The 22346-nt window shown below is 44.9% G+C and overlaps 2 protein-coding genes across 2 annotated transcripts in view; both read right to left on the reverse strand.

Moving 5' to 3' along the window:
- Positions 1-22346, reverse strand: part of cog5 (component of oligomeric golgi complex 5) — an 84639-nt gene that overhangs the window by 12591 nt on the left and 49702 nt on the right. Inside the window, exons 7-11 of the mRNA XM_085376837.1 lie at positions 17574-17704; positions 13940-14099; positions 12671-12783; positions 12485-12562; positions 9263-9344 (exon numbers count right to left, since the gene is read on the reverse strand). Of these exons, the coding sequence (XP_085232963.1) occupies positions 9263-9344; positions 12485-12562; positions 12671-12783; positions 13940-14099; positions 17574-17704 (564 nt within the window). The remainder of the gene's footprint in view (positions 1-9262; positions 9345-12484; positions 12563-12670; positions 12784-13939; positions 14100-17573; positions 17705-22346) is intronic.
- LOC146615525 (uncharacterized) lies at positions 3324-4525 on the reverse strand. Its single transcript, XM_085376444.1, has one exon. It carries the CDS (start codon positions 4523-4525, stop codon positions 3917-3919), a length of 609 nt encoding a protein of 202 aa, XP_085232570.1. The 3' UTR covers positions 3324-3916.

Raw genomic sequence — 22346 nt, forward strand, 5'->3', positions numbered from 1 at the left:
CACATGACCCTACGCTGTGTCACTGCATCATTCCATGTTTGGCACTGATCACCACCTGCACTCATGTATATATCATGTATATATCTATCTATCTACTTAGCACTTTTAATTCTTATTCTCATTTTTATTTTCATGTCTATTTAAGCTTAATTTATAACAGTATTTATAACAGTATGTTTGCACTGAAGCACCGCAGCAATTTCCTAATGTTGTAAACCCGCTCAACATTTGGCAATAAAACCCTTTCTGATTCTGATTCTAACGGGATGCCCCATCTAACGAACATGTGTTTAAGCTTGTTAATGACCTGTCTGCTGGTTGTTGTAGTGAGGGAAGCAATCTCAACGTCTCTTGAAAAATAGTCAACAACGACAAGAAAGTTCTTACCCTCAAGCTCGCAAAGATCAGCTGCAATCTTTTGCCAGGGGCCATCGGGCAGAGGAGTAGTCACGAGAGGTTCCCGTCGCTGTGTAGGCTTGTGCTCTCTGCAAAAGTTGCATGACCTCACCTTATGTGTTATTTGAAGTCCAATGTTGGGCCACCACACTGTTGATCTTGCGCGCTCTCTACATTTAGTTAGTCCTTGGTGGCCTTCATGTAATTGGTCAAGGACACTGGGTCTGAGTGCTGTGGGAATTACGATGCGATCGTGGTAGAGCACTAGACCATCTGATTCTGAAAGGTGGCTTCTAGCTGCATAAAAGCCTTGCAGTGGTGAGCTCTTTGCCATTCTCCGAGGCCACCCTTGTCTGGTGAAGATGATTGCTTTTTGAAGTTCTGGGTCCCTCTGTGTTGCTCTACGAATTTCCTCCAACTTATGTGACTTGATAGGTTTGCTTGTCACTACGTTGCTCACATATGCCTTGACCTGGCTGTCTGTCTCGGACGGGTAGCATCCATGCAGTGGATGTCTGGAGAGTGCGTCCGCCACCACTAACTGTTTACCGGGAACATGTTCAGCAGTGACATTGAATCGCATCAGTCGCATCAGCAATCTCTGACATCTCAGTGGCGTTTTATCAAGGTCGTATGAGTTGATCAAAGGCACCAAGGGCTTATGGTCAGTTTGTAGACGTACATGACCCATGCCTTGGATGTAGCGGGTAAAACGTTCGCAGGTCCAGACAGATGCTAAACACTCTTTTCCAACATAGTTTATTAATCCGAGTACCTGCCTGAGTTGTTCTACATTGGTGGGGCTGGGCATCCTGGCAATAGCCTCCACCTTGCCATCATCAGGTTTCACACCATCCGCACTGATGATGTGACCGAAGAACTGTAGTTCATTCTTTCCAAAGTGGCACTTGGACCTGTTGAGCTTAAGTCCTGATGCTTTGATTGTCTGTAATACTGCACCTAAGCGTTGGTCATGTTCCTCTTTGTTAGCCCCGAAAACCAATATGTCGTCCATCACGACGACAGTCCCCTCTAGGCCCTTGAGCAAGGTGCTCATGAGCCGCTGGAAGATCTCGGGTGCTGAAGTTATGCCAAATGGCAGGCGTCTGAAGCAAAACCTGCCCATGGGAGTTATGAACGTGGTTAGTTTTTGGCAGCTGGGATCCAGTGGTATTTGCCAGAACCCACTGGAGGCATCCAAAGTGGAGAAAACTTTAGCCCCTGCTAACTTAGGAGTTATGTCATCCAATGTGGGCAAGATGTACCGTTCACGCTTTACTCCCTTATTCAGACGTTTTAAGTCCACACACACCCTGACCTCATCCTTGTTGCGCTTTGGAGCAGGCACCATTGGTGCACACCAGTCTGTTGGCTCGATGACTTCCTCAATGATGCCAAGTTTGAGCATGCGCTTTATTTCCTTTTCCACTTTTGGAAGGAGAGGAAAAGGCACCCGGCGTGGGGTGGTTACACTGTACGGCACTGCATCTTCGGTCAGCTCGATTTTTACAGGTTCACAGTTCAGCAGGCCAATTTCTCCGAACACATCCTCTGTTAAGTCACTACTGATTTTGTTAACTCTAGTGACTAGTCCCATGCGCTTTGCCACTGTCTTCCCCAGTAGGTTACTTGCATATTGCCCTTTTATAACTGTAATCCAGTACTGGTACTTTTGGCTTTTGTACACTGTAGTAGCAAGGAATTTACCCATGCACTTGACTTTTCCACCAGGGCTGTACACAGTTGGCTTACACTGGATAAGTTTGGGTCTCTGCTGTAGCTTATTAAGGGTCGTTTCTGTCATAACAGTGGTGTCTGCGCCTGTATCAATTTTGAAATCAACTGGACTGCCATTTACCAATAGCTCAATGTCCCAGTCGGCATCTGAGCCTGACTCCTCAATGACTGTTGTTTTTGGCTCAATTACTGCTCCCAGGAAAAGCTCCCCTATGAAGAATGAATCCTCATCTGAGTCCTGTACAGCCTCAGCCCTGACCTCTTTTAGCATTTTGGTTTTGCATACAACTTCAAAGTGTCCCAACTTATTGCACTTTCTGCATCTTTTATTGCGGGCTGGGCAGTTTTCTCTTTTGTCATGCACCCTGTTGCATCTTTGGCATTTTGGTTTACTCTCACCATGCTGTTGCTCACGTACCTGATGAGGTTGGTAGTAACTCCTTCTCATGCTGTTATAATGCCTCTGTTTCACCTCATTCACCGTGCTTTCCACTTGGTCTGCACTTTGCTGTTTGACTTGTTCACTCTGGCGTGCTAGTTGAATGGCTCTATCCAGAGTTAAGTCCGCCTCGAGCTGGAGTTTTTGTGAAACATCTTTGTCAATTAATCCAATGACGATACGATCCCGGATCTGCTCGTCTTTACTGCCGCCGAACTCGCAGTGCTGCGCGAGCTCGTACAGGCTCCGCACGAAAGCCTCGACCGTCTCCCCGGCCCTCTGGCTCAGTTTGTGAAAACAGGCGCGGTCGTGGATAACGTTTCTCTTTGGGACAAAGTGCTCATCGAACTTTTGTATAACCAGATCATACTCAAACTGCGGACTTGGCCTGGCCTCCGTAGCAGCAGGAAACACAAATGAGCCATATATTGGTTCGGCATCTCTCCCCATTGAGTAAAGAAACGAGTTCACCTGCACTTCGCCGCTCTCCATCCCTAGCTTGGACGCCACTCGAAAACGGGAGAATCTCTGCCGCCATATCGGCCACTCTGCCAGCTGTGTAAAGTCGAACGGCTCCGGAGGTCCAAATTTAGCCATTTCTTCGTGTAACTCGGCGTGAAGTCCTCAATTCTGACACCATGTCAGAATCAGAATCAGAATACTTTATTCATCCCGAGGGAAATTAGGGGTTACAGCAGGCAGCACGCTAATGGCGCATGCGCACTCACAAAGGAACCTTCTGACCAACTTTACACAAACATCACATTGGGCAGACATGTCAGAAGGTAGGCTGATAGGAAAAAAACAACGAAAATACACTACATGAGGTAAGAGGAGGAGAAAAAAAACTCCACTCAGACTGAGCTCCTAGTGGGAGAACAGTTTGATAAAAGAAAAAACACCTCAGCACAAAAGCACATGACTATCAATACACCATAGAAACACGAGACAAGCAACAGGGCGGGTAAAGGGTAAGAGAGAGCCGGCGTAGACAGCGCATCCGGTCCTGCAGCATCTGTGCTGGTCCAGTTGACTGCTATCATCCCCGGTAGGGCACAAGCATCGAAGGCGTTGGAAAGGGAGGGGGATGAGTGAGTGCTTATCAGTGTAAGTGTGTGTGTGTGCGTGTCCATAGTTTAGCTGAGACAGTGTCCTTTGGCCTATCAGGCTAAGTAAACAGTCCTCCAGCCAATCCAGGTGTCCTTCATGGGGCGGGAAGAATAGTCATCACACAGTCGTTATCAGGGAGTTGTTTTGGTGGGCTCCAGCCTTGGGCCTGCAGCTGGAGCCGTGGTGTCCAAATGTTGAATATTGTTGATTTCTCCTTTGTGAGCAGCTCGAATTCTAGCACTCCGAGGCTGGTCTCTCGATCTCCCGTTGAAGAGCTGCGAGCCTCCCCATGATGGTATCAAACTTCTGTTCCGTGGTGTTGTCAGTCTTTTGATTCTGAGACCTCACAACTGCAGTGATCCGTTCCGCGATGTTTTCCAACTGTCGCTCAAGGGTCTCATTTTGAGCAGGCCTCTCTCTGATGTTTCCCCTCATACGCTCAATGGTGTTGTTTTGAGCCTTCACAGCAGCTGTAAGCGTCTGCAAGGTGTTGACCATATTACGTTCGTTGTGAGAGGTCGCACCTCGTCCCGTCGCTTCGAATCCAGCGGGCAGCCTTGTGGGGGTTTGAACAGCCGGTTCCGCTTTCTTATTTCTCTGATAAACCAGGGCTAAGCCAACGCCGATCAGCATGAACGCTGTTATCATGGTTCCGAATAGGTAGATATCTTCAGCGTCCTCGATCGACAGTCCCGCCAGGCACACGGTCCTCCAGTTCTGCCACCCGTCCATCGTGTAACCGGCAGGGAAAGTCCCTCCAGGGCACTCAGGCTCTCCCGAGCCCCGACTTCTCGTTGAGAAAAGGGTGTCAATAGCACTCAGAGACCAGTTGATCAAATCCATAATTCTCTTTTAGGTTTAGAGAACGACAGTGGGAGACTGTTCCAGGGAAAGTAAATTCACACAAGACAAGACAAGGACATAGAGGCGAAGCAGGGAAGATAAGGGTGAGGAGGAGAGGAGAAAGTGCGACCGCCTTCGCTGAGAGCTCAAGAATAGTTCGGAGGCAATAAGACGCAGGGTTCTCAAGCACGAACCACTTTTATTGAATTGTAGCAGCAGTGTACGTCGCTACATCAATTTCTGGAAAAACACATATACCACCGGTCTCCTAGCGACCTCTAGTGGCTGCCCTCATGGTAGCCTTACTAGGACAACATAAACAGATTTCACAACACACACTCACACACACACACACACTCACACACACAACACAGAGGCCATGACAGTGAAATGTTAGCGAGCAGCCAAATCCACCTCTCCTGTTCTCACTCGCCACCCAACGCCTCCATGTGACAGCGAGAGAATAATTGCGTCAAAATTATTTACTTTTTAAAATTTATTTATTTCTTTGTTTTTTTGAGGGGCTGCTTTTGTCGATTCATCACCGGTACAGCAGGGGTGCCCAACTCCAGGCTTCGAGGGCCGGTGTCCTGCAGGATCTCACCCTGGGTCAGCACACCTGAATCAAATGATTAGTTCATTACCAGGCCTCTGGAGAACTACAAGACATGTTGAGGAGGTCATTTAGCCATTTAAATCAGCTGTGTTGGATCAAGGACACATCTAAAACCTGCAGGACACCGGCCCTCGAGGCCTGGGGCTGGACACCTGTAGTTTACAGAGTCTGATAAGATGAAGAACACCTGAGGGATGATTACTGAGTTAAACCAAAACCTTCAAACATTTTAAACTTGTTCCAGATGATTCTACTCACCAGAAACACTGAAAATGGTCAATACTGTAATCAATAATCAATACTGACAAAGTTATTACTGAATTTTTTTTTGTTGGTTCTTATGTGTGTTTAAAACTTTGCAGTTAGACACGAGGCCCAGCAACCCCAAAAACCACGCCACATTTCCAAATGCTCATTTTCTTAGCCAAACAAAAAACCTGATTCCATCCACCACCATCTGCTGACAGACTAGACTGAGGTCAGCAAACTCAGTACAGATGCTCAGATACCCTCCCCCTGACTCCCTCCTCCAGCTCTTCCAGGCAGACACAGAGGTGTTTCCAAACCAGCCACACTGACCCATCTCTGCAGCATGCCCCAGGTCTGTCCCCCTGCAGGCCAATCCTGAAACACCTAAACTAAGAAGCGTCCAATCGGGATCCTAGCCACATCCGCAAACCACCTCAAACGGCTGTGGAGGTGCAGCAGATCTGTTTTGAGCTTTGAATGATCAAACTCCTTCTCCTGTCTCTGAGGCACGACCCAAATCCCTGAAGCTCATTTCTGCTGCTTCCAGACACCGTTTCATTCTTTTGGTTTCTGCCCACAGCTTTTGGCCACAACTGTCATCAACTAACTGCATCTCAAAGACAATTTGTAAGCTGTTTGTGAAATCAGAAACAGCATCTCATGTGTGTGCATCATTACAGGGTTATGTGCTAATGTTCACTCACAGCATGTCACACACCAACACCAGTGCAGTTTGCAATGGCTGCCCAACAAAGGGACACGTACAGGGACCAAATAGCTGAAACAGTGAGTCCAACACTATGTTCTGAGATAACCCGCATCAGGACACTCAGTCACATCCCACAAAACAAATTCTCCAGTAGACTTGTATACTTCTTTAAAAGGGGAAGCCTGCCAATCCAGATTCACTGTCCAGCCAAGATAGCCCCACAGCATCGAGAGTCCTGTGGAACTGAGTGTAAACCCTGTAGGGAGAGGTTTAACTCTCTGTGAAGGTCTTCAAGGGCAAAGGCTCAGAGAATCCACACGGCTCTCTGCAGGACAGGGGAAAGGCTAAAGCCGGTAATGTCTGGTTTTACATGCAGACATTTTTATATAAATAGACCAAAAGATTGCAGCCAAACGTGAGTACAGGTGAGTACAGGGACAGGGTGGAGCAACAGTTTGACAACCCTTGGAGTATGTGGCAGGGACTAAACACGATCACAGACTTTAGAGGGAAAACCAGCACACCGCAGACCACGGCCTCTCTGTGTGAGGATCTAAACGTATTCTACGCTAGATTCGACGCAGCGAACACCATGAGACCGGACAGTGTGCGCACCGCGGATGACGTCAGTGCGCACACTGTGTCTGAGGAGGATGTGCGGAAGTGCTTCAGGAAGGTGAACGCACGCAAAGCTACTGGTCCGGACGGGATTCCCGGCCGCGTCCTCAGGTCATGCGCGGCTCAGCTGGCTGGAGTGTTCACGCACATCTTCAACCTTTCCCTCTCTCTGTCTGTAGTCCCAGCCTGCTTCAAAATGGCCACCATCGTCCCTGTACCCAAATCCTCCACCATCTCCTCATTGAACGACTGGCGACCTGTAGCCCTGACCCCCATCGTAAGCAAATGCTTCGAGAAGCTGGTCAGGGACTTCATCTGCTCTGCACTACCCGACTCACTGGACCCTCTACAGTTAGCATACCGCCACAACAGGTCCACTGATGATGCCATAGCCCTGACACTACACACTGCCCTGTCACACCTGGAGAAGAGAGACACGTATGTGAGGATGCTGTTTGTAGATTACAGCTCAGCATTCAATACCATCGTTCCCTCGAAGCTGGACAGGAAACTGCAGGATCTAGGACTGAGCAGCTCCCTCTGCAGCTGGATCCTTAGCTTCCTGTCTGACAGACGCCAGGTGGTCAGACTGGGCAGCATCACCTCATCCCCCATCACACTGAACACTGGTGCTCCACAGGGGTGTGTACTGAGCCCTCTCCTGTACTCACTCTACACCTACGACTGCACAGCCACTAACAGCTCCAACATCATTGTGAAGTTTGCGGACGACACTACAGTGGTGGGTCTTATCACCAACAGTGATGAGACGGCTTACAGGGAGGAGGTCAGCGCCCTGACCCACTGGTGTCAAGACAACCATCTCACCCTCAACGTCGCAAAGACAAAGGAGTTGATAGTGGACTTCAGGAGGTGCAGAGAAGTACACACCCCCATCACCATCAACGGCGCTGCTGTGGAGAGAGTGAGCAGCTTCCGGTTCCTTGGAGTACATCTGGCTGAGGATCTTACGTGGTCAGTACACACAAACAAAACAGTGAAGAAGGCGCAGCAGCGCCTCTTCTTTCTCAGGAGACTGAAAAGATTCGGCATGAGCCCCCGCATCCTCAGGACCTTCTATCACTGTGCCATTGAGAGCATCCTCACTGGATGCATCACCACCTGGTATGGCAACAGCACCGCCTACAACTGCAAAGCTCTCCAGCGAGTAGTGCGGTGCTCTGAACGGATAATTGGAGGTGAGCTTCCCTCCCTCCAAGACATCTACAGGAAGCGGTGCCTGAGGAAAGCGGGGAGGATCATCAAGGACTCCAGTCACCCCAGCCATAAACTGTTCAGACTGCTTCCATCAGGAAGGAGGTTCTGCAGCATCCGGTCCCGTACCAGCAGACTGAGAGACAGCTTCTTCCACCAGGCCATCAGACTGCTGAACACGTCATAGACACCTCAGCTTCACTACTGGAACTTCAACATTATGCACTCCACACTGTATATAAATGCCACTTGTTTTGCACATATTCAACTCTGTATATTTTATATATTTTATTATTATTATTATTATTATTATTATTTTTTTTTTTTTTTTTTTTTACTATTTAATTTGTAAAAATGTGTACACACACACACACACACACACACACACGTAGGAAAATATTTAGTATACACATCCAGAAATGCATACACTATTATATATTGTACATATATTTATTAGTTTCAGGTTGGCCATTCTTGTATTTTGCTCGTTTGTGTTGTTGTGTTTGCACATCTCTGTTGCTTGTGGGGCTCGCACACAAGAATTTCACTCGCATGTGCTGTGCCAGTGTGCCTGCACATGTGATGTGACAATAAAAGTGATTTGATTTGATTTGATTTGATTTGAGAGTGTCTATTCTGTCAATTTCAAGTGTTTTGCGTGAAATTTCAACTGGGAACGAAAATAGATCTACTAATGGAAAATGACAAAATAAATATTATTACAACAAATGATTTGAATGTAGAAATAATGGTCATCATTTAACTTTGTTACAGACATAAAGAACTTGGAGTATTTCTAAAAGGAAGCACGCTGGTATGGTGTTTGCATGTCCGGCTTCCTCACCGAGCACGAGAATGGATTTATTTAGTATTGTTGTTAGCACTGTGGCTTCACAGCACGAAAGTCCTACGGTTCAGAGCATACTGAGGTGTTTCTGTATGCAGTCTGCATGTTCTCTCTGCATACTCTGGTTTCCTCCCACAGTCCAAAAACATGCATGAACAGACCACAGGTGTGAATATTCGAGTGTCTCTCCGCGTCAGCCCTGTGACAGATGGGTAACCTGTCCAGTGTTCTCCCTATGACATCTGGATTGTATGTAAACACAGAAAACAGGATGTGTCTGCAGGTTTGGGACTGAGCTCACCCGAAGCACAGCGCGCTCTGGGACATGGCGATGCTTCTGTTACATATGCACAACACAGAACATTTACTTTCTTACACAACAGCTCGACAAGTGGAACAAACTCTGTTTGAATCTGTGTGAAAAGAAAAATCATGACAGACGTTGGTGCACAGGAGTGAAAACGGGAGAATAAACAGCCTTACCTTCAGTCGCTTTATGAAACTCTTCACTGAGCGTCGTAGTTATATTGTTCCAGAAGGTGTAGAGGATATCAGGTTGACTATCCTGTTGGTAAAACAAAGGAATACTGATTATCTGACACTCGACCACGTCGCCCTGATTAACCAGCGCCCTACAAAAACCTTTTTTTTCCACGTTACAGGAGCGCTTGTTTCCCCTCCATCACAGTTTTTCATGTGATAACAGTAAACCCACCACACGCCCATTCTACTCACAGAGAAAATCTCTGTGTGACACTTTCCCACGTTTGACGGGTTAAACTCACACCTGCATCGACACACAGGAACTACAATCAAAACTCGTATGAAACATGAACTTGCAGACACATACACACATCAACACACATACGGTAACCTGATTGTGGAAAGTGCTTTAATTATTTCATGGAACCGGGCATGTTCCTGTGTATTGTTCTCAGTGCTCTATTAGAGAAGCATGCTGCAGGTCTGTTGGGCATGCCTCTGACCTCCCACTTTCCCCACTGTCTGCACATCTGTCTTTGTTTGTTAATTAGAAATACAGAAACCAAAGTTACTTTGAAGTTGGAATTTAGAGACAAGTTTCAATTCAGTTTTCTTCAAATTGAATTAAGTTTTATTTATAACAACAGTGACCTCAAAATGCATTATATTGTAAGCTAAAGAGCCCCCACTGCTTTTATGAGCAAGAACTTGATGAAAGTGGGGAGGAAAAACTCCCTTCAGCGTAACCAGAGGAGGGAGGGTCAGCTGGGTATGAGGGGAGGCAGACAGGACAAAAGTCACTCTCTGAAAGATCCAGATCCATAATAACTTAATGCGTTCCAGTATTAGCGTCACAATCCGTCACAAAAATAAGGATTTAATCTGCTTCTCAGTAACGTAGAGCCATTCATGGATAGAGCCTGCTCAGTGCTCAGTGAGGACAATCTTGGCAGTACAGACAAGTTTTACAGTTCATGCTTATTTTGCCAAAGCAACACTTTGTTAACTCTGGGTTGGTGGATATGCTCCAAGTTTCCAAGCTGTAAATCCAATGTATGTGAATGTTATTTAGAAAGCACAGTCCTTGTATGAGTGGGTGTGAATATTGTATGTAAAGCCCTTTTAGTGTTCAGGTAGAGTACAAAGAACCGGTCTGTGTTTTATTTACCGTGAAAATTCAGGCTTGACTGTGAGTGGCTGATTGCTGGTGTCTGTTCATCTCCTGCTTACAGGATCCTGAACTTATCATCTGATTTTTACAGCCAGAGTTTTAACACTGTGGTTTGGAAATGAAAAGACACGGCAAAAGGTTACAGGGCTGGTAAAGAGTACTGGCAAGGACTGGCTCATCTCTGGGAGTGGGTTCATATCTGGCTGTTGCATTCTCTATTGCAGAATCCACTCGTAGTTACAGTAACTTCATATATTACTGACATATGATTATTAATATATTATTATGATTTTAGGTGAATGACACTGACCAAGTGTGGAGAACTAAACAGAGTTTCATCAGCTCAGTTGTTCAGGTCAGCCACATGTTTGTCACACAGAGATTTTCTCTGTAAGTAGAATGGGCGTGTGGTGAGTTTACTATTATCACATGAAAAACTGTGATGGAGGGGAAAACAAGCGCTCCTGTAACGTGGAAGAACAAACAGGTTTTTGCATAATTGTGTGTAACTGTGCATGAAAAAGCCCCAGAAATGTAACAACCACTTCAGAATCAGCGAGGTGTTATTCAGCTACACTCCTGAGTACATGATGCAAAATAACATCTTCCTCATAATAATTTACAGCTGATTCTGTCACATTTACATGTCTGAATTAGTGTTCAGAACTTTGACTGTACCTTCAACATATTTTCATGTAATGCTTTCAGAGCTGCTGACAGCCAGTCCATTCTTACATGTATACTTGTGTCCATAACAGTGAAGCTGATGGTGCTGCTGCACTGCTGAGGAGACTTGCATTTAGACATGTCATTAGGTCCCAAACTCACACCTCCATCTCTGGGTAATTGGTGAGAGCTTTGTTTCCATAGTAACATTCTCCTGCTTTCATTTCTACAACTCGGTTTCTGTGGAGGCAGGCAAACGAACTCGTGCTGCTGGCCGCTGTGTGAGAACGTGTTTGCACCCGTACTGATGTTTGTCACACTTGAATGTTTCAGATGATCAAACAAATGTAAATGTTAGACAAAGATAACACCAATAAACACATAATGCAGCTTCTAAATGAAGGTGATTATTATTAAACCTGCATGGCCCCCCGGTTATAAAATGAATTAACTGTGGTGTGTCACAGTTTGATTTCTTCAGCCACACACAGGCCTGATTACTGCCACACCTGTTCTCAATCAACAGATACCTTAAATAGGACCAGCCTGACCAAAAGTATTTGTACTCTGTTACTTTACACCTCTGGGAAAATGGAGCCATGAATTCTGCCGTCGACCAAAACATCCTGAAGGAAAGTGTCCCAACATCTGATTGTGACCTCAAGCTGAAGCACGCTTGTGTTCTGCAACAATGATCCAAACCACAGCAGTGAGTCGTCCTCTGATTGGCTTAAGAAAAACCAAATGAAGACTGGTCAAATCCTGAGTTGAATCCAACTGAGACGCTGGTGCAGGACCTTAAAAACACGGTTGATGCTCAAAAACCCTCCAATGTGGCTGAATTACAACAATTCTGCAAATATGAGTGGACCCAGATTCCTCCACAGAGCTGTAAAGACTCACTGCCAGTTATTGCAGACGCTGAGGGGGCCCACCAGGGGGCCATCACTTTTACACGTGCAGATTTTTCACCTTAATAATAATCACCTTCATTTAGAAACTGCATTTTGTGTGTTATCTTTGTCTAACATTTACAGTTTGATCTGAAACATTTAAGTGTGACAAACATCAGGACGGGGCCAAACTCTTTCTCTCAACACTGTATAAACAAATCAAATGGGCTTGATCTCAAATTTGAACATTGTCCCGGTTTTTTAAACACCTCTTTGGGACTCGTGCTTCCTTTGCGAGTGGGACACCAGGGGAACAGAATACTGAAAGTAATTATAAAAATATAATTTACTGAGGTCTGCAGCAAGTATTTTATTTCCATTTGGACCAACTGACATGTAAAGTCTCCTGGTTATTCTGCATGTGACTTTTGCTTGAGTATTATTACTGGGTTTCACTAATGAAACACCAGAGTAGCAGTATAGCTCACCCACCTTGATGATCTCATCAATGAAGCACACGTGAGTGACGGGGTCTCTCTTCTTCATCAGGACTTTCTGCAGGTGCTGCACCTGAAACGACACACAACAAAGATGGCCTCGTACTTAATTCATCAGCCACGCTGGCAGCTGTGCTGTTTTATTTAACGCTCGGGCTTCAGTGTGTATATGTATATGTACTTGTCTGGATGCAGCACATATCTGGTCCATCAGTTTCTCCAGGTTGGTCCACAGACCAGCACGGAAAGCAGCTGTGTTGCCTGGTGTTGGTAGCACTGCTCTGCCAGGAGCGCCTAGAGGAACATCAACCACAAATCATTTCCACCAACAAAGCAGCTTCCTAATTAGATTTTCTCCAGGTTTACTCAACATGTGTCGACGATTTCTTACAAATATAGTCTCATAAAGATTGCAGATTTTAACAAATTTAGTGTGAAATACTGCAGTATATACGCTGGGGACTAGTTTCAGTAATGGAATAATACTGACATACAGTTTTTAATAGTCTTGTGGAGTTCAGTGGCACAGAGGACCGAGATAAGTATTTGCTCATTTGCCATCAAACACATGAGCAACATTCTTAAACCACAGAGTTTAGTACAATGTGCCCTTTGCAGTTACAAAAGCTTCGACTCTACCTGCTTTCCATGAGGTTTGGAAGTGTGTCTGTGGTGTTTGTGGGAATTTCTGGCCATCTTAGCAGCACATTGGTGAGGTCAGACTGTAACCCCCTCCCACAAACTTGGCACAGCGCAGTGAGACAAGCATCATTCTCCTGGCAGCTGCCAAACCCAGACTGGTCCATGTGGAGAAGCGCAACTCGTCACTCCATAGCTTCGCCACACCACTGCTTCCAACACATCGCTTTGGTGATGTAATGCTTGGATCCAAACAGCTTCTGAAGCTCTGTACACACCGAGTTAATCTGAAGGCCCCATGAAGTTTGGAGGTCTATAGCGACTAACTCTGCAGAAAGTTGGGACCTCTGTGCGCGATGCGCCTCAGCATCCGCTGACCCCGCTCTGTGACTGTACACAGCAGAGGTCCTGTCATTCCCAGTCACTTTGTTGGAATACCGCTAACAGCTGACTATGGAATATTTGGTAGTAAGGAAATATCACAATAGGTGGCATCCCATTACAGTACCAATCTGGAATTCACCAAGTGACCCATTCTTTCACAAATGTTGGCAGAAGCAGTCTGCATCACAAACACCTTCATTTAGAAACTGCATTTTGTGTTTACTTGTATTATCTTTGTCCAATATTCAAATTGATCTGAAACATTTATGTGCGACAAAGGGGGTAAACACTTGTTCACACCACTGTTTTTCAAACCAACTCATGAAATAGATCCAATTATTAAATGTTCTTCTGTTTGATCATTACAAATTAGAACAATGCACTCAGTGGGCAAACCTTTCTGAAGCACAGTCTTCTTCAGGCTTACCTCTGGGGTTAGCTGGCTGTGTCAGGCCTTTGATGTCAAGAGCACTAGTGATGTTGTCCTGTATGGTGGTCTGGTAACCCCCAACCACATGGCTGATGGTTTCTCTGAGATTACCCAGATTATAGAAGACCTGAAGGGCTGTGCCAACCTGGGTTGGGTTCTGATTATCAAAAGAAAGAGGGGGGGGGGGGGTGAAAATGAATGAGGCGTCGATATCAGCAGCTTAATCTCACAGAACGAAGCAGCTGCAGGTCCACTGCTACATTCATTTAGATTTAGCTTAATTCACACAAGAACAAAAAACATTTGATGGAGAGAAAAGTAACATTATTGTTTTTGTCAGTGTCAGTTATCTTCTATAAAAGCCTTTCTGATAGCATTAATAAGGTCGCTAAAAATGTTTGGCTAACTTGACCTGCATTACACTTCTTAGCTTTGTTAGCGTCTTTGTTAGGCATATCTACTGTAACACTTGATAAATCCCCGCCCTGCAAACAAGCACACTCACACACAGACACGCGTTGTGAGTCTGTGACTCAGTGCTCGAGTGTTGAATGAATCGGTATCCCGTCTAATCTCCAAGCACGTGCCATGCTAATTCCCATTATGGACACAGTAATCAAAGAAAACATCAGAAGCACTTAGATACAACGTAGCAAGTTAATATGACTGCTACATAAAGCGGAAACTGTCCTCGGCCTCTACTGTGTGCATTCATGGATGTCGATCGCCTCTGTAGGGCAGCACAATCTCTTCAGGATTATATGAGTGCCACGTCTCTCTCATGAAATGTGCCAGGGGGTAAACTTGCCACAGTCTTGTCGTCACAACAACGTTGCCAGGAAACAACCAGAAATACTACAGAAGTACTGGCTGCTGTTCATTAAGAAACATCCTAGTCATTTTTTAATTTCTTCAAACATGTTCGTCAGAGATGTTGAGGAGTTGGTAAGTCTGAACAAACCTGGCTAGCTGCTCTCCTGTATTTCCAGTCTTTATGGTAAGCTAAGCTAACCTGTCCTGATAGCAATCAGTGTACTTAACACAGACTGACATTATATATCAACTTACTCCTGAAAGGACAAATTGTGACTTCAGTCATGTTGACTGGGGTGTTGGTCGTTACCCACTAGGGACCATTGTTGGGGGGGGAGTCGGGCTGTTAGAAGAGCCACAGAGCCAGAACAACAATGGGGTTTTCTTTCTGGCCATGGGACAGTTTCAAGCTCGTTATCCTCTTGAAGCTATTCAAGGCGTTTGCTCAGCCAATCTAGATGAGTGTTGTGGACTTGTAATTATCTTATATTTTATATATTTGTAATTTATATTTTATTGTGATTTTATTTGTACTGCGATTTTACTGGAAAGCACTTTGGTGTACTTCAGTCTTAAAAATGTGCTATATAAATAAATTTTGATTGATTGATTGATTGACTTCTAGAAAGCACTCAGCTACGTCCCTCAGGGATTCCTGTTGGGGGTGTTTCAGAAGGACCAGGTCTCTAAAAACCATTATTATTGGCCAATTGGTCCCTGTAGCAATCAATTCAATTCATTTCACTTCAGTTTTATTTATATAGTGCTAAATTACAACAGTCACCTCAAGGCGTGTTATACTGTAATTTAATGACCCCACAATAATACAGAGAAAACCCCAAGAAACAGACAGCCCCCTATCAGCAAGCACTTGGTGACAGTGGGAAGGAAAAACTTCCTTTTAATAGGAAGAAACCTCCAGAAGAGCCAGACTCAGGGATGGGCGGGCATCTGAGAGTTATACCAGGGAGCCAAGGTTTCTTTCTCAGAGGAGTCACAGTATTCAGAGTCATATGCAGTAAAAGTATTCAGAAGGTAACCGACCTCTTTGAAAGTAGTGCGTCGGCACATGGTACCGAAGAAGATAACAGAGAAGGAATTATGTGTCTTTATTTAGTCACAGTTAGGGACATCTACTGTAATGAAATGTACTCCCAACTGCTGTGTTATCCATTATTATACATTTAAATTAAATATTATTAATGATCAGGGAAAAGAGGGTTTTCAAGGAATACTGTGACATGTTTAGTTTCTATGCTGTATGTCAAACCAAGAACCATCCTGAGAGCTGGGTTAACAATCACAGACAGCATTTCTAGAAGCAGTCAGCAGCTGCAGGGTTTCCCCGTCGGTGACGATTTTATCTTTGTGGTTTTATCAGGCAGTTTTCTCTGGTTTGCAGCCAATGGTGTGAAGTTGCAAAAATGAGAGTTAGCACCTTAGAGTCAGAAAGGGCTGAGTTCCAATTCAGGAATGGGCAGCTGCCCCACAGGAGCAGTGGAGTATCTCTGGGTCCTATGCGCTAGGAAAGGTAGAGTGAAGTCGGACACTGGCAGACAGTCGGTGCAGTGTCGGCAGTGATGCGGATACTGCAGCAGTCAGCGGTGATGAAGAGAGAGCAAGCTAAGCCGATGATTTCTAAGCTAATCTGTGTTCCTATGAAACAGTGAAAGCACCAACGGTGCTACGTTTACATTTAGAAACCTTAACGTTAGAGTCTGACAGGACATCAGACGAACCCTAACAGCGCTCTTCAGTGATGTTCATGAAAACAGAGTTACCCATAATATTAACATTATAGACTTTAGCCACTGTTTGTTTTTTTTAGATAAAGAAGAGCAGTGTGGGTTTTTTTGTTGTTGTGTTTTTTTACGTGGGTCAGTGGAGCTCCCACTCACCAGATGGGCTACAGGGTATCTGCTAGCAAAAATCAGAGGACTGAGGTGAATCTCCCACACAGCCCAGCCAGCACGTCCAAGCCTACATAACATTCACAACAAGCAACTGTGTAAGAAGCTGTCACTGTGTGTCCATACAGTACATACAGTATGTGTGATGTGTGCGTTTTTCATATGTGTACACACACACACACAGCAGTGGTCAGGATAAAAATACTTCTCCTGTGGGTGGAATACACCAGGGGGACAGAGGTGTGTGTGTGTGTGTGTGTGTGTGTGTGTGTGTGTGTGTGTGGGTGTGTGTGGTTTTCTATTTCTGGAGGAACGGCTTATTGTCTCGATGCAGACATAGACGTTCACAGGAACCTTACAGTCACAGTCTCCTACTAATCTCCACTCTGTCAGCAGCTGCAGACACTCCTCAGCATCTCTTTGGGTTCACACACCTAAACATGAAATAGCTCTAATGTTGTTATTTCTTTATCACCATAAATGAACTCTTCTTTCGTAGATGTTTCATTATCAAATATTGCAAAAAAAATGTATAACCTCTCCCATAACTGCTGTTTTTAAAGGATCACAAACGTACGATGCTATTTTGTGTTTAACATTTTCACTGCTGCTTGGTGAGAAGTATGTCACACTCTAACATGCACGCTACTCACAACAGCAGCATCTAAAAGCCGTCACATGGAAACACGGTACAGCTCTCACTGTGACTGCCAGCGACCTCCAGAAACCATTTGCCAACTGGTTTCAGAATAGCCACAACCAGTTAGTGGTTGCCAGGTGAAGACCGACTGGTCTCTCAGCCTGATAAGTCACTGACATTCTCCCTTAGGAGACTTAAATCTCAGGCAGCACACCGGGTCTCAGACAGCGCAGTACAGGTAGAAAACAAAAGAACGGAAATTTTCTACCTGGATTTCCATTCCTTGCTCCAGCAACCGCTTGGCCTGGTTCTCCACCTCGAGCCTGGCTCTGCTGATCAACAGCAAGTCGTTCTCGATCACCTCGATGCCACTCAGATCCACACCCTGCGACAGATAGTCTGGAGAAAGCACACAGGAGAATATTGAACGTGGATCTGTCAAAAGTTATTAAAGAGCAAAGCCTGAACTTTACCATCAACATGAGTCAGAATCTGCAATTTAAAACAGACACAAAGTATCTGACTGTTGATCCCGCACAGTCCCATACGGAGCACACAAGCATACAAACAATCTTTCCATTTAGAAACGGTCTCTATTTATTTTTTTGAATGCAATGTTGGACTTGCTGGGATAGGCTCCTCCCCCCTGTGACAGATGGATGTTTCCAGTACACGGCTATGTTTTGATAGATCGAGAGGACAGAAAAATAAAAGGACATCAGCTGTTGAATATGAGAAGAGAGGCGGAAAGAGTGACGGGGACTGATAACAACCCATTTCAGAGATGCTATTTGTCTAGAGAGAGAGAGAGAGAGAGAGAGAGACAGACAGTGTTTACAGGCAGGTGGCAGGATGAGGCACAGAGGACGAGGGAGTTGGACAGGAGCCACCTTCGAGTCAAACCGATCTGTTTGAAGCCTCAGACCCAGTGCGATGGTTTCCGTGATGAAACAGATGAGCTCCATGTCTCTTTGCCTCCTTCTAGGTTTGTGTTTAACAATGAAACTGGGTCTTTTCTGACTTGTGTCTAAATATGCACAGATAATGCAGGCCATGATGTGCTAGACCCAAAAGGAAAAATTTGACTTTTGTACACACGTGGTGAATTCATTCAGCATATGAAATAGAGAACAAAGAGATAACAGTAAGAGCTACTCTATCACACCACGCATGGCAGGCCCAACTACACCCAATGAGCCTTCACTGCGGTTACTTCCGCATATTTGAGTGGTTTTACACCAGATGCCGTCCCTGATGCAATCCCATTATGATTCCCATCTCCACCCAGAAAAGAACCTGGGATCTTTGGCTTGTTAGGTGGATGTGTCAACCACTACAGTAGCCACTCTAATGGGACAGTGTTACACTTGCTTAGATGACCTTTGCAGAAAACAAGAGTCATGTGGATCTTCAGTAACGCACAAATGGCCTGGGATCTGTGGGATTTTTTTAAAGCACACAACTATTTGCATTGTTTACACACAGGACCAAGTGATGCATGGAGTAGACCAGTGATACTGAATGGAATAAGACCTAGAGGAACCATAGAGGAGACAACAGGGCTGCAGAGCTGGAGCTGCTGCAGTTCAAAGGGAACATAAGAACACGGTCACCCAGAGGCAGAACAATGAGAGCAGTATTACGCGCTTCATGGAAACGTAGCGTTTCCCAGACCACATTGCAGCAGTACCTGGCTTCTGTTTGGCCACACAGAGCTCCTCTGACTCGTTATCATTCCCAAAAAATTCATTAATACCTCCCTGTCAAAGCTGCCAAATCCTTAAATGACATTAAATATAGTTTGATTTTGCTCTGGACCCACGCGTCAGCCACAGAGACTATTTGGTTAGATGTGCAAGTGTGTCAGGAGAGACCACTGAAATATGCCTCTCGCTTTACAGTGTTTCTCATACACACCAGAAATGGCACTGGGTGAATGTCAAACATCACGCTGTTATGACCAAGTGTCATATACTGGACGCTCGGTAATCACAGCAGCTTTGAAACACACCTCAAACTTCTCAGTTTCAAAGGGGCTTTAATTTCATGAGATGCTTCACCTCCCATCTGAGAAGGTGATGATGAAACGTCTTCAGGAACCTTAAAGAAGTCCAGACCCTTTTCTTTCCAAGCTCCTTAGACCACGATGACCTTCTGACTGAGAACGTACGGTTACAGTGTAACCTCGGTTCTCTTAGTGAGAGACTCTCTCTCCACACCGTTACATATGTAACGGTGTGGAGAGAGAGTCTTGATATGCTAGAGAACCTTTAAATTTCAAGCTGAAATAATCCGTTTCTATGCAGATGTTTCAGCTAATTAGCAAAGTTTTTATGAGCCCATACTCATGGTCCTCCTGATAAGCAAACAAACAAGATCGAATAAAAGAAACCTTTATCAGGTCAGCTCACATCTGCACTAAAAGACAAAGGGAAGCATTGAAATAGAAATAAAACTGAGAAATGGATCCATTTGTTACTGTGAAACGTCAAACATACCAAACAAAAACAGGAGACAAAATGACTTTCTTCAAGCTGAACTTAGAAAGATTCTCTGACAAATACTTTGTTGATAAAAGGGGAGATGTGTTGTAACACAAAGCAGACAGCTCTGCAGGAAGTTTTATTTTTAGCTTTCAAGAAGAAGAATGCCTGAAACATCTTTGTAAACACAGCACGTAAAGAAGCACAGAGACTGTGCAGCTGCTGAGCTCAAGGCTATCACAACTAGTCCTTCTGTTTGTCCATTTGCTTAAAGGCACAATGTCAATGATCTCTAATCTTTGGGTATTAGCTCTCCCTCATACATCCTAAGCATTTCAAATAAATACATAATAAAACCAAAGAAATTCATTACCCGTGAAATTAATCTGAATAGGTTTGCACTTAAAGAACCGTATATTTGGCTGGTGGGTGTTCTCATATAAACACACAAGATAAAAAGCTGTTCTTAACAATAATAATAATAATAATAATAAAAAAGCAACTGGGGGTGTTCATGAGGATGAGCGAGATGGGGAGACAGTTCAAAGATATACCTCTATACTCATCAAAATATTCTTGTTTTCACACAAAACTAGGATGTTTGGATGTTATTTAGTGCTTACCTGCTTCCTCTGCAGTTTCAAAGATGGAGCGAGCTCTGAAGTTGTTCAGGGATGACTGTTGGATTTGTGTGTGAAGTATTTGTGCACCGGCATTATTTGTAAACCAAATGTGTGAAGCTTGGACTCTTGGCAATAAAAATGAGACTCTCCCTCTGAAGCCTAACGTCAGTGTCTGTTAATATGGCATTTGTCACACAAAGTTGGTTGTGTATTCCTGAAAACACACTTTTGCTTTCAATGTGCACGTCTGTTTGAAATAGTGGAGACGACGTGTCACTACATTTATGAGCTCTGCCGTGCTTAGAGCAGCATAAGAGTTTAAACTGAGCAGAAATGTTTGTGTTCGGTCTCCTTCCATTGTTTTCTCTCACATTTCATGTAAATTGTCATCAGAGAAAAAGCCTGTATTCAGTTCCTCTTCATAACCCCGGGGTCGGCCATCTCTCTCCTGCTAAACACCTGATGTGGCTGAGAACAGGTGGACTGCAGAGACCATCATCCCTGTTACATTTCTTGAATAAACAGATGAAGAGCAGCAGCCAGATGTAGTGAAAAATCATGTTCACCCTACACAAAACAGACACGGTCCTGATCTGAATTCTGATCCAACGTGTCGGGGTTGGCTTTGTCTGGTGGCGCTGTTGTTGCCATGCCAATGACAAGTAGCTCTAATTAGTGCATTCGCGAGCTACGCCGCAGATACGCACGGCGAGCAATAAGGGCAACACCGCAGCTACTTGAATGGTAGCCAGATCGGGACAATTAAGCATGCAGCATCGGGCAGGTGCTTTGCAAACACAAACACCGGAGGAGTGGCCAAAGTCCTGACAGGAAAGATGCTGTCGTTGGTATCGTCATGGCCACTGCTTTAATGAGGGCAAACAAACTTATGGGGAGATGGTGCAGAAGAAAAGGGAAACAAACAATGACTCCTGCATGCTGGAAACTTATTACAAGCAGCTCAAAACACATATACAGTACAGGAAGAAACAAAGCATGAGAGCGGGAAAAACATTAGGAGAACGTCTGCTTTGTAAACCCAATTAGTTAAGCGCAAAAGAGCAAAAAGAAAAAAAAGAGCAGGAAAAGATGGTTTGATGGTGGGGGGTGATGGAGGGGGCGGGAGCAGTGGATGAGTGGGATGGGCTACTAGAGGTGGAAACGGAGACAGGCTGACAGAAGAAGCGAAGCAGAGCGCAGAGAGAGGGGGAGGCAGGGCTGTGGTCTTACGAGTCCCTCGCTCTCTCTCTGGAGTTGCATGCAGACAGATTTCCACCCAGAAAGGATTCAACAGTGTGATCGCTGCACGACGGACTACTGAGCTGAACCTCACATCACCTGAGGCCACTGCACTACCTCACCTGAGGATGAAGGATCACTGAGAGATGATCTCAGCAGGTAAACTAATGCACATCATCATCATCATCATCATATAGTGCTGCTCTGACAGCATGTGAATGTGCTGCACCGTAAAAGGAATTCATTTGTAGATAAACACACACAGCGTGCTGACATGTTGCTGAGCTGTGAGTCACGATTTTCCAGCAGTGATTATTCCGAGCGGAGAATAATTAGACCAAATGAGCGGCTGGCAAGCAGCAACAAACACTTCTTATAAGATAAATGCAGCGACTTTGCTGCCCCCTGAGGAGATGGACACAACAAAATGCTGATACAACACCAAACTCATTTACATGCGTCTTTAGGCTGAGGTCAGTAGGACAAACCTTATCATGTCACAGATAATATGAGCTTAAATAAAAGAGTAATTTTGTGTTCTCAAAGGGGCATTTTTAAGATTACACTACAGCAAATGAAGGTGTTGAACTCTGCTTGGGGACAAACGTGTTGACGAAAAGTCTGAGCTCACAGCACACAGATGTGCTGCAGCTAACACTTATTATTTGTTCAATGTGCAAAAATACTGATGTACCT

Source organism: Diplotaxodon limnothrissa, linkage group LG17 (assembly GCF_057381915.1).
Source record: "Diplotaxodon limnothrissa isolate DT_005_m linkage group LG17, D_limnothrissa_male_GT1.1, whole genome shotgun sequence".
NCBI lineage: Eukaryota > Metazoa > Chordata > Actinopteri > Cichliformes > Cichlidae > Diplotaxodon > Diplotaxodon limnothrissa.